At 39.4% G+C, this 12,544-nt stretch overlaps 1 protein-coding gene across 1 annotated transcript; it reads right to left on the bottom strand.

The window, feature by feature from the left end:
* Positions 1-11,350: 11,350 nt before the first annotated feature.
* On the bottom strand, positions 11,351-11,779 carry LOC118487437 (alpha/beta-gliadin clone PW1215-like). Its single transcript, XM_035984282.1, has one exon. The coding sequence runs from the start codon at positions 11,777-11,779 to the stop codon at positions 11,351-11,353; it is 429 nt and encodes a 142-aa protein (XP_035840175.1).
* Between the last annotated feature and the right edge of the window lie 765 nt (positions 11,780-12,544).

The following is a 12,544-nucleotide window of genomic DNA, read 5'->3' as shown; positions in this document are numbered from 1 at the left end:
GCGATTCGTCATCTCTTCGCCAGATGTTCATGACGTCCAACGAATCGCGTTCGTGGCGTCGCTGTTGGCTAAAGTGGGCGAGGAACTTGGCGCGCAAGTCCTCGAAAGAATCCAGTGATCCCACTGGCAAAGAATCAAACCATGCCCTCGCCAGACCGATAAGGGTCTGGGGGAAAAAATTGCACCAGGTGGGTTCGTCCCACCTGCCATTGACGCCTGCGCCTGTGAAGATGTTCATGTGGTCGTCCGGGTCGGTCGAGCCACTGTATTTCCCAATGTTGACTGGGAATTTTGTCGTTGTGATATCGGCGTTGGCGATGTGCGGGACGAATTTTGAATTTTCGGCCGCGGCCCTTGGCCTGTATGGTTCGTGCACAGGGCGCTTTGCCGCCCTGAGGTATGTAGTGCGGGGGTGACTGGGAGGAACATAGTTGCGTCCCCCCGGTCTGCTGTTGGTGTCGTGAGACTCCCCGCGGTAGGTTTGATCGTCAGGGTCGGTATGACCGTACCCTTCCGTGTAAGGTTGCGGGCCCAGTCGGCTCTGGATGCCTGGGCCGCGCCTGGAGGCTGACCGCCTCCTATCTTCCCCATAGGGGCCCAGGCGGGTATGCACTGGCCCTCTGGAGCGGGACTCATATGAGGAAGTATCCTCATCGAGTGTATGGACCGAACAGTAAGATGATCCACGGTCGTCATGTCGGCTTCTGGAAGCCGGACGTGAGTGTAATCTGCCATCGTATTGGAGTATACGGTTGGCAGGTGTGTGTTGTATTGGAGTAGGCCCAGCTTGTACGTTTGCTTCCGTACAAGCGCGGTTGTAAGCCGCTATCAGCAGGTCAGTCTGCTGTTGGTACCAGGAGTGTAAGTCCACGCCTGGTGGAAGCACAGTTGGGGCCTGTGATAAGTCGTGTCCGAACGCAAAGGATGGGATCCTTTGGGTGGACGTGCCAATGTGTCCGGGTTGGGGGGTCGAAGGGTGGACCCCTGTTGGGACCGGGGGACTTGGGTTATCCGCATTGGTGTTTTGGTTATCAGTCATGATCTTGAGAGGGAGAGGGATGGATTAAAAAGTGCTAAGAGTAGCGGTGGGCGCCAATGATGAAACAATGGTTAACCGGGCAGGGTTAACACAGTATGATAACAGAGTGTGTTACCAATGTGGTTATCAAGGACACATTGCTGTTAACTGCCAGAATTGGAGCTATGAGACGAGAAGATGCTATAATTGTCAAATCAGAGGTCACATTGCAAGAGATTGCCCAAGAAGATCAAATGACAGATTGAGGGCTAATTCTCAAAAATTGGCAAAGATTCCAGTCAATGTCAAGCCCCATGAACAGAAGGTTCTAAAACCTAAAGTTCAAGAACAGACAATTTAAGAAAAGAAAGTTAAACTTTCACAAGGGCAGAAAGACAGACTGCGAAAGAAGAGGAAGAAGGCGAGAGAGTATCTGGAGAAGATTTTGTCCTCGGGTTCATCTGTTGATAAAAATAAGAGTTCTGATGAATCGACTCCCTCGATTGCAAAATCAAGCACGACGAATTCATCAGAAACAAATCTGAGGACGAAAGAAGAAAAGAAGAAGAAGAAAATGGTCGGCGATGAATCTGACGTGTCAAAGTCAGACAAGCCACCTTCAGGCAATGAATCTGATAGGTCAAAGTCAGACAAGCCATGTGCAGGCAATGATACTGGTTCGTCAAAACCAGAGGAGCCTGGTGTTGAGGTAAAAAAGGAGAATTCGGGTTTAACAATGGATGATGCAAATTTTCCACCATTGTTGAACAAGAATTCAAAATCACCGAAGGATTGTCAGGCTTGGGTCAATCTGTTCAAATAGAAAAGCCTGACTTGCCGGAGATCCCAAGTTTATATCGTGGATCAGGAATCGGCATCATTCTAGTGTTTGAAAAGTTTGTTTGAAAAATTTTGAATGATTTTAAATTTTACAGGTTGAATGACTACGCCGGAGCTTCCAGGTTGGTAAGTGTGAAGCAGGAATCGGCATCCTGATTGGTAAATGTAGACGTAACATTCCTACAGTTGGTAATTGTTCAGATATACCTACAAGTGGTATTGTTTGTGATTTTACAAATGGTTATTTTTTACAATTGGTACAGAAGTTACTTGACTGCAAACGGTAAATCAGGGACATTAAGTTGTACTTGATTTACTATACATAATAAATAGATAAACAAGATGATGAACCATATCCCCGATTTTAACAAGTGGTAAACTTACAAGTGATAAACACAAACTCATTTTCCGGAAAAATCATTTTGATTAAAACAAACCTAAGTGTTTTGAAATCTAAATGAGAAAATGGTTTGTGAAAGGGGGAGTTCTGATTGTTTAAGCCTAGTGGATGGCGAATTGATGCAATTTGATGTCAGTTGTCAAGTGGGTCAAGAGTTTTAGTTTTGTGTTCAAGTGGATCAAGAGTCTTAGTTGTTTTCAAATTTCTCATTAATGTGTTAGAATTTTAGGGGGAGTAAAAATTTCAGAAAATCCAAAAACATTAGAAAATTTGAAAAATCCAAAAACATGATAAAATCAAAAATGAGTTTTGTTGTGAAAAGAGGAAATGATAGTACATCAGTGGACTGTCACAACATGCTAAAGAATTGTAATGTTAAGATGTGATAAACAATCTCACTGAGGATATGCCAGTAGGTTTTTACACACTTAGTAAATTGTGACGAGATATAAACCTAAAAATTCAAACTTGCTTGTTCTGTGGGTTAACAACGACTTGAATATATAGGTAACCCCTGAAATCTTGTTTGAAAGGTCCCTTATTCTGAGATACTAGGTCTTTATGCTCAGTGATATCTGGGGTATTATCCCGGGACTTCTGCTGTATGGAAGTACTGACCTAGTCCCTGGATAATGCTTTCTGCAAAAAGCTTTGAAATATAAGCTCGCCCTCAGCAAGCTGATGAAACAATAAAATTGATAGTCGATGCTTTTGTAATCAAAAGATCCTCTAAAGGGGACATACCGAAAAGTCGAAGCCGTCATCTCTTTGCGTATACGGAAGTATCGACCTGAGCTCTCACGGCCCTCGCAATTAACCCCTGACAGATATCATCTGTGGTATACTCACCTGTAAGACTGAATATTGGGATCTGGATACGGGAGTATATTCGAGTAGTAGGACACACGAATAAGTTCAAGTACTTAAAACATTAATATCGTATCTCTGATCAATTGAAATTTGTGTGAAAATTTAAGTGGACAAATATACTGACAATCTAGGTGAATTGTTTAAAGCTTAAAATGTAATCAGCTTAACGGTGTTAGTGGCATGTCTCAAAAACTGATATGATCCTCTTACACAAACTCACAAAAATATTGTGTGTAAATATTTCATTTCTGCATTTTCTTGATTCTACAAATTGGTGTCATTTACTTTCTTTCAGAAAAATCCAAAAAGATTTTCTATGTGTTTTAGCATAAACTTTTGAAAAAGTCAAAAAGATTTTCGACAACTGATGTTGGAAAGCTGATTTTCAAAATTCTGAGTGCTAAACATGATGAAATTGTTGTGAGGGGAGTGTGTTTAAAATGTTAAAATATGTTTTTTAAATCAACAAGTGGTTCATCATGTGTTTGTGATCTGAGGGAGAGTGATTGTTGGTGCATATGTTTATGGGAGGGAGTCATCTGATTATTTCAGAGTGTTGGTGCATTCAAATTGTTAAATTTAGAAAATTTACTTCTAGGTTAAGAATGTGCAGGAATAGCCAGATTTCGATCTTGGACCTGAAGATAACAAGCCAGGTTACGATACCTGAGGACTTTGATTGAAGAAGAGCCAAGTTTCGATTCTGGAAATTAAATGCTGAGGATAGAGATTGAGCCAGGTTCCGATTCTGTGAACAAAGTTAAAGCCAGGCATCAATCTTGAACCTGTGAAAGCCAGACAATGATCCTGATGCAGATGTTGCTGAAGAACAAAGAAATGCCAGCAAATCGAGAGGGGGAGTCTGAAGATATTCAAGCAGATATTGTTAAAGGAGAGTCTGTCGTTGAAGATAGAGAGAGAGAAGCCCAGAGACTGATCAAGACTGAAGAAGTGAAGACACAGCATTGTCGTGACTCGATGGACTCGTCAACATCTGAGGGGGAGTCTGTTGGTGCACTACATCTATCGACTTCGTCTTGGATCGAGTCTTACATTGAATTGTATAGATTAGGGCACGATTTACGAGAAAATAGGAAGTGTATTGTGTTTAGAGAGCTGATTTCGCTCATAGGGTTATGTTAGTTGCTGATTTCGCTTATATGTACAAGATGATTTCGCTTATATGGACATGTGGTCCTTGGAGCGAAATCTCAGACACTATATATATGTGTCATGAGCGAAATCAGTGTAATGGTTGTACGAATTCCATACCGAAGTGCTGCCGGTGTGAAGATTGAGCTGTAATCGTTGTCATATCAATACAATCAGTAGATTAAGTGAAGAATCAGCTTTTCCTAGCTTTGTTTCTTGTTTTCCGCACCTGAAACAGAGTAGAACACCTCTGAACGACTCATTCGGGTCAGATCGCAATCCTACAAATAAGTATATTGGGATAAAACCCAAGTTTTCATTACAAACTGATTTATAGGGATAAACCCTATTTTATTGAAATAAAACATCTTCTTTATTTAGGTAAGGGGCTATTTGGTAGCCTCTTAATGACCATTCAGATGCTACCTCTTAATGGTTTAAAATCTCTGAATGAATAAGAGGTAACCTCAAGTCTGAATGGTTAAGAGGTAACCTTTGAATGGTAAATCATCACATGTCACATTCTTCCACCTTCTCACTGGTAAAATTTTTAATGGTTCCATTCAGAGGTAGCCTCTTAATGACCATTCAGAGGCTACCAAACAGCCCCTAACTTTTATAGCCACTTTTCTGAGCCTTCAGTGCTGTCCAACTGGCTTCTATTTGGCTTTCACATTTTGTTACCTGAAACGTGTTTAAAAACATTTTGTCAGTGGGAAATACTGGTGAGTGAATCCCAGTTTAATCAAGAAGAGTTTTATCATTTCACAGTATTGAGGGCGATTACAATGTTTATATCTACATAATTACTCATTCAGTACTGTCAATCCTGACTGGTGGGTCATATTACACATTGGCTATCTCGTTGTCCAATGGTAACGTGTTCCACATTTTGTATACAAAACCCCAACATACCGGCAGTAATTGAAGAATTACAAAGACTCAATCACTGCTAATCACATTGTAGAATATTTAAGGTTTTGTAAAAACAGTTTACAAAAAGGAGATTACTCACATTGCAACTTTAGGGTTTTTCCTGTGATTTTCCTGGTTATAATCTATTAATTAAACAATGCACACGCGTTGGTATAATAACCCAATATTTACATTATTTATACCCTCCCCGAGACAGAACTCCAACGACTACGTCGGGCAGAACCTCGACAGCCGTTACGGAGCACTAGATCAATCGGGCAGCATATCAAATACGTAACCGGGGTTATGATACTTACAACGAGGCAGAAGTTCGTTAATTAGGGGGGTATAATGCCCGAGTATCACTTTGGCTATGTAGAAATTGAGAGAGAGAAGTGACTTTTGAACGATTTGTGAACTGTGCTCGTCGCCTCAATTTATAGGGCTGATCAGACCATTTCTCGCGGCCCGTGTAAGCCGAAGGTTTAGCCTTCGCTGCCCGCGACATAGGCCTGGTAGGCTCTAGCCTGGCCTAGTCACCGGTCTAGCTTCTCCACGTGTTGACACGTGGCGGCTTCCTGGTTATGCCGCATGTCTATTCGCTCGCGGCCCGTGTAAGACTAGGGCTAAGTCTTCGCGGCCCGCCAGAGACCCAAAAATCTGATTTTTTAATTAATTTTTATAAAAATAAAGGTATTTAGGGCCATTTTACGTATATGGGGTATAATTTAGGACGTATTGGGATATTCTAACTAATTAACGGTGTCGAAAATAATTTTGGAGGGTTGTTATATCCTCCCCACCTTGTTTTAGAACTCGTCCTCGAGGTCTACTGAAATAGGTGTGGATATTTCCTCTTCATCTCTGATTCAAGCTTCCATGTGTACTCTGGTCCTCTCTTGGAATCCCATTTTACTTTGACTAATACCAATCTTTTGTGTTTGAGATTCTTGACTTTCCTGTCTTCGATTTGTAGAGGCCTTTCTACAAACTTAAGCTTCTCATTCACCTCTATGTCCTTAAGAGGCTACTAGTGATGCATCGGCTAGGCACTTTTTGAGATTGCATACATGAAATACATCATGTATTCCTGTCATTTCCTCTGGCAGTTGTAGCTGATAGGCTACATGTCCTATTCTTCTAATAATCTCAAATGGTCCAACATACCTGGGGCTTAGCTTCCCCCTTTTTATGAATCTTACCACTCCTTTCCAAGGAGAGACTTTTAATAATACTTTGTCTCCTACTTGAAATTCCAACGACTTTCGTCTGTTATCAACATAACTCTTTTGTAGATCACGTGCTGCTTTCAGTCGTTCCTTGACTTGAACAATCTTGTCGGTTGTTTCTTGCACTATCTCAGGTCCAAATAGTTGCTTTTCTCCAATTTCTGCCCAATAGACTGAAGTTCGGCACTTTCGTCCATAAAGTGCTTCGAATGGTGCAACATTGATACTGGTGTGATAGTTGTTATTGTAGGAAAATTCTATTAATGGTAAGTGATCGTCCCAATTTCCTCCGAAATCAATTACACAAGCTCTAAGCATATCCTCCATTGTCTGAATTGTCCTTTCGCTTTGTTCGTCCGTTTGAGGATGATAAGCGGTGCTTAGATTTAGTTTGGTTCCCATTGCTTTTTGGAAACTTGTCCAAAAATGAGAAGTAAAACGACTATCTCTATCAGAAACAATTGATAAAGGAATTCCAAGTAATGAAACTATTTCATCAACATATAACTTAGCTAACTGTTCCATACTGAAGGTTTCCTTCATCGGTAGGAAATGAGCTGACTTAGTTGGCCTGTCTACAATCACCCAGATTGTATCATTACCTTTTCTTGTTTTGGGTAATTTGGTAACAAAATCCATTGTTATCAATTCCCATTTCCAAATTGATATTTCTAACTGCTACAATAAACTTGAGGGCTTTTGATGTTCAACTTGTGAACAGGTTAGACACTTGGCAACAGAAGCTGCTATATCCTTTTTCATTCCTATCCACTAGAAGTTCTTTCTTAAATCCTGATACATCTTATCATTTCCAGGATGCATCATATACTTAGACTTATGGGCTTCTTCTAATATACGGTAGCGTAGGTTTCCTAATTTGGGTATCCACATTCTTTTCTTATGGAATCTCCAAATTCCATCTGTTCCTTGTTCTAGTTCCTTAATCATTCCTTTCAGTTTCTCAGTATCATCCTTGATTACTGATTCTTGTGCTTTTCTAATATGTTCATTTAAATCTATTTGTAGATTTAATTTAAGAGAACGTACTCTTTTTGGCTTTTCGTGATACTTTCGACTTAAAGCATCAGCTACTACATTTGCTTTTCCTTCATGATACTGGATATTACAATCATAATCACTAAGTATCTCCATCCAATGTCTTTGTCTCATATTTAACTCCTTTTGCCCGAAAACATACCTTAAACGCTTATGATCGGTGAAAATGGGAAACTTACTACCGTAAAGGTAATGTCTCCAAATTTTCAGGGCAAAAATTATGGCTCCTAATTCTAAATCATGTGTTGAATAATTCTCTTCATGATTCTTAAGTTGTCTAGAGGCGTAAGCTATAACCTTTTGACGTTGCATCAACACACATCCATAACCTAACTTAGAAGCATCACAATAAACTACAAAATCTTCAGTTCCTTCTGGTAATGCTAGTATGGGTGCGTTGGTTAATCTTTGCTTAAGGATTCTAAAGGCTTCTTCTTGTTTTAATCCCCATTCAAATTTAACGGATTTACAGGTTAGCTTAGTTAAGGGAATGGCTATTCTAGAAAAATCTCGAATAAATCTTCTATAATAACCGGCTAATCCTAGGAAACTTCTAACCTCAGTTGGTGACTCAGGAGTTTTCCATTTAGTAATTGCCTCAATCTTTGTGGGATCCACATGAATTCCTTCATGGTTAACTAGGTGTCCAAGAAACTGTACTTCTTCTAACCAAAATTCACACTTCGAAAACTTGGCATAAAGCTTTTCTTTTCTCAGCAAATTTAGGAGTGCATGCAGATGCGCTGCATGTCCCTCTATACTCTTAGAGTAAATGATAATATCATCTATAAAGACAATTATGAATTTATCCAAATATGGCTTACATATTCGGTTCATCATGTCCATAAATGTGGCTGGGGCATTGATTAACCCAAATGGCATGACAGTAAATTCATAATGGACATACCTTGTTCTGTAAGCGGTCTTAGGAATATCCTCTTCTTGTACCTTTAATTGATGATATCCTGAGCGTAAATCGATCTTAGAAAAGAATCGAGCTCCCTGCAATTGATCAAACAAATCATCGATTCTCGGTAATGGGTACCGATTTTTACTCGTGACCTTATTTAACTCACGGTAATCAATGCACATACGCATTGATCCGTCTTTCTTTTTGACGAATAAGATCGATGCTCCCCATGGCGATGAAATTGGCTGTATGAATCTTTTTTCTAACAGTTCGTCCAATTATTTCTTCAATTCCTGCATTTCTGCGGGTGCCAAACGGTAAGGTGCTTTGGCAGTTGGTGTTCTCCCTGGTAGCAGGTGGATTCTGAATTCGACTTCTCTGTCTGGCGGTAATCCTGGTAATTCTTCTGGAAACACATCTAGAAACTGTGATACTACTGGAATATCTTTCAGTTCTTTCCCTTTAGTGTTAATGATTATAGAAATCATATACACTAGTGATCCTTTTCTTGCATAACTTGCTATTTTCATCACAGAGATAATTTTATGGATCTAGACAGCTTATCTCCTTTAATTGTGATCTTTTCACCCTTTGGTGAATTTACTTGAATTATCTTTTGATCACATAGAATACTGGCTTTATTGGCTACTAACCAATCCATTCCTAATACAACATCAAATCCTGACAGATTCATTGGATAAAGATGTGCAATAAACTTTTGATTTAAAATTTCTATTCTTGCTCCCTGCAAGATTTCGATAATCTTAATGTTTTCCCTATTTGCTGTTTCTACTAGACATTCTTGTGGGAGTTTAGTTAATGGTTGATTGGAAAGTTTGCAAAATGAAGTATTAATGAAACTTTGGTTCGCACCAGAGTCAAATAATACTTTAGCAAAAACATCATTAACTAAAAACATACCGGCGATCACGTCCAGGATCATCTTTGCTTCTTCTGCAGTCAGAACAAATGCTCTAGCATTTTTAGTAGTCTTGTTGTTCGTGGCCGGAGCTAGCTTTGGACAGTTCGGTTTGATATGACCTTGTTCTCCATAGTTGTAGCATATCCTATTATTAGGTTTATTCCTGCAGTCTTCTTCCTTGTGTCCAGATATTTTGCAAAAATTGCAATATATAGAGCATCTTCCCGAATGCTTTCTTTTGCAATATTTGCAATAAGGAGCAGAAGTGGAACCTACATTTTTCCCACGATTGGAATTTCCATAACGAAATTCTTGGGTAAGTTTCTGAGCCAGGTTCCTCCTCTGGTTCTCTTCTTGGGTACGTACTAATTCATCAGTCAAGGTATTTGCTAGTTCTACAGCTTCTTCTATGGTTTGTGGCCTAGCTGCCTTGACTACATGCCTTATCTCACTGATTAACCCCCAGATGTAACAGGAGATTAATACAGGTTCTAGTGATGCAAGGGTCGGCACTATTCTAGCATATTCGAAGAATAAAGCAGTGTAACCCTTACTATCCACTCCAGTCAGTCTAAGGTTTAAGAATTTATTTGATATCTGTTCCTTTTCATTAGGAGGACAAAATTTCCTTTCCACCATATTCTTAAACTCATCCCCCATTCCATGTTATAGATCCTGTCACTTCCCCTTGATTGGAGGATAGTGTTCCACCATTCTAGAGCTGATTTCTTAAACAGATTGGAGGCAAACATTATCTTATCCTTTTCTGCGCACTTGCTTATCTTCAAGACTGCCTTAGTCTTTTCTATCCAGCGTAGAGCTGCAACGGTCTCTTCATTGCCCGAGAATTCCATTGGTTTACAAGACCAAAATTCCTTATAAGAACAACCATAAGACATGGTTCTTCTTCTTTTTGGAATGGGCACCTGAAGTATGGGTCCATTGTTTATGCTGTATTCAGGTTCAGTAGGTGGTCGTTTACTGCCATTATTACTTTTATTATCCGCTACCTTAACCGTTTTAATAATATATGGCATTGCGTCTATTATCCCTTGTGCCACTATGTGTTGGATGACATTGTTATCCACTTGGTTTCCATTATTATTGTTATTCTGGTTTTCCTGGTTCACTTCATTGTCCATCTGAATTTTAAACATTTACCACATATTAATATTACAAAATAATATTTAATACAAGCAAGCACACAACAAGCATATTGATCAAAATCATCGAACATTGCGACCTTTTACTCTATTTTATATATTATGTGTCTAGTACAAACTGGAACTGAAATCTAAAATCACAATACTATTATGCATCCGTAGCCATTTATCTATTATTATATTATTATATATATATATATATATATATATATATTTTCAAACATACACACATTATGTATATATATATATATAGGGAGGGGCTCATGCGAGAACCACCCTTATTGTGAGAACCTTGAGAACCAATGTGAACACAACCTAAAATAGCTAAAAAAACCTAACAAAAACCTAACCCCCACCCCCCCCCCAAAGCTAAATGCTAAAAACTAAAACCCCCAAAAAAACCTAACCCCCCCCCCCCCCCAAAAAAAAACCTAAACCCCCCCCCCCCAAAAAAAAAAAACCTAAACCCCCCCCCTAAAAAAAAAAACCTAACCCCCCCCAAGCTAAAACGCTAAAAACTAAACCCCCAAAAACCCTAAAAAAATCTAAAATTTTTTTTTAATATTTTTTATGCTCAAATCGCTACTTTTAGTGGCCAAAAAAAATTTTTTTTTAAATATTTTTTTTTAAGAAAAAAAAAAATTTTTTGGCTTCGAAAAGTAGCGGTTTTTATATAAAAAATATTAAAAAAAAATTTTGTGTGATTTTTAGCTATTTTTAGACATTTTTGGTGTGTTCACATTGGTTCTCGCGGTTCTCACAATAAGAGGTGGTTATCGCATGATCTTCTCCCTATATATATATATATATATATATATATATATATATATATATATATATATATATATATATTATTGGTACGGGTTCATCCAAAATTACATGTTACGCTCGTCATATTTCCAGACGAGCCTTTCACCTATTTGTCTCATTATTTCACTTCCTTCTAAAATCTCCTCACTAAAGGTTCGGAGTTCTTGCACATTCTCGGTGCTCATGGGTGGTGCAGGTGCTGGTATTGGATCTGGGAACTGGGGCATGGGTTCTTCGTAAGGGTAAGGGTTCTCTAGGATCTCCCTGCTGTATTGGTCATTATCATAATAGGGGTCTAGAGGGTCCAGGTCTGGGTAGGGTCCTACTAAGTTTTGCATGGGTTCATCTGGTATTGGGTAGCGTTGCTCATAATCCCTATGGTCATCAAACCATGTGTCATAGTCTGGGGGATGGGGTGCTGGTACTTTAGGGATCTCAGCTGGGTCAAAAGCAGGCATTGGGATTTGGTTTTCTGGGTTGGCTTCAATTTCCATTGGTTGTGTGGGAAATAGTGGTAACGTCTGGGGTGCTATGAGTTGTTCCAGGTTTGGGTCGGCGGCTGTGGTATGTGGAAGTTTGCCAGTCTCCTATTGATTACATCCTGAGAGTTCATTTCTCTATTAGCGGCTGCTAAAGCTCGCTGTTGCTGTAACTTTTTCATCCTTTTTCTACGTTCATGCGCTCCTCTGTTGAACCATCCTCTCTTCTTGGGAGGGAATGGCTCTTCAGATTGTGCCTTAAACATGAAAATCCCATCTTCGGTATCAGCCGAATACCCCAAGGGGGTAGGCTGTGAAGAGGTGCCTTCGTCCCTAGGTGAGCTGGACAACTGACGGTAAGCGTCTGAAGGTCCTTGGTCGCTCATACTGTAAACTAACAAATTGTTAAATAACACAAAATAATAATATATAGATATGCACGTAATCCCGTAGATTATTTCCTAACAAAATGAATAAATTTTGGTGTCAGCAGAACACTTCTGTGGCTGAATTAGTGGCTTAGCTCTGATACACCTTCTGTCGCAATCCTCGTCCCCTAATTAGCCGGGAACGGGCGGTGGCGAGATCAGATTCAGTGGTATCGGCGTCTATCAATTTTGGCAGCGGAAATTTCATTAGGACCGTAGTTAGGAAATATTTTATCAGAGTAAAACACCACATTTTATATAAATAAGTATGTTGGGATGAAACCCAAGTTTTCATTACAAACTGATTTATAGGGATAAACCCTATTTTATTGAAATAAAACATCTTCTTTAT

This window comes from Helianthus annuus, chromosome 15 (genome assembly GCF_002127325.2).
Source record: "Helianthus annuus cultivar XRQ/B chromosome 15, HanXRQr2.0-SUNRISE, whole genome shotgun sequence".
NCBI lineage: Eukaryota > Viridiplantae > Streptophyta > Magnoliopsida > Asterales > Asteraceae > Helianthus > Helianthus annuus.
The sequence above is the reverse complement of the archived record's forward strand: the minus strand, read 5'-3'. Positions and strand labels throughout refer to the sequence as shown.

What these genes read in the sequence shown, in the direction of transcription:
- LOC118487437 (XM_035984282.1), bottom strand. Translation starts at nt 11,779, where the DNA reads ATGGAAATTGAAGCCAACCCAGAAAACCAAATCCCAATGCCTGCTTTT.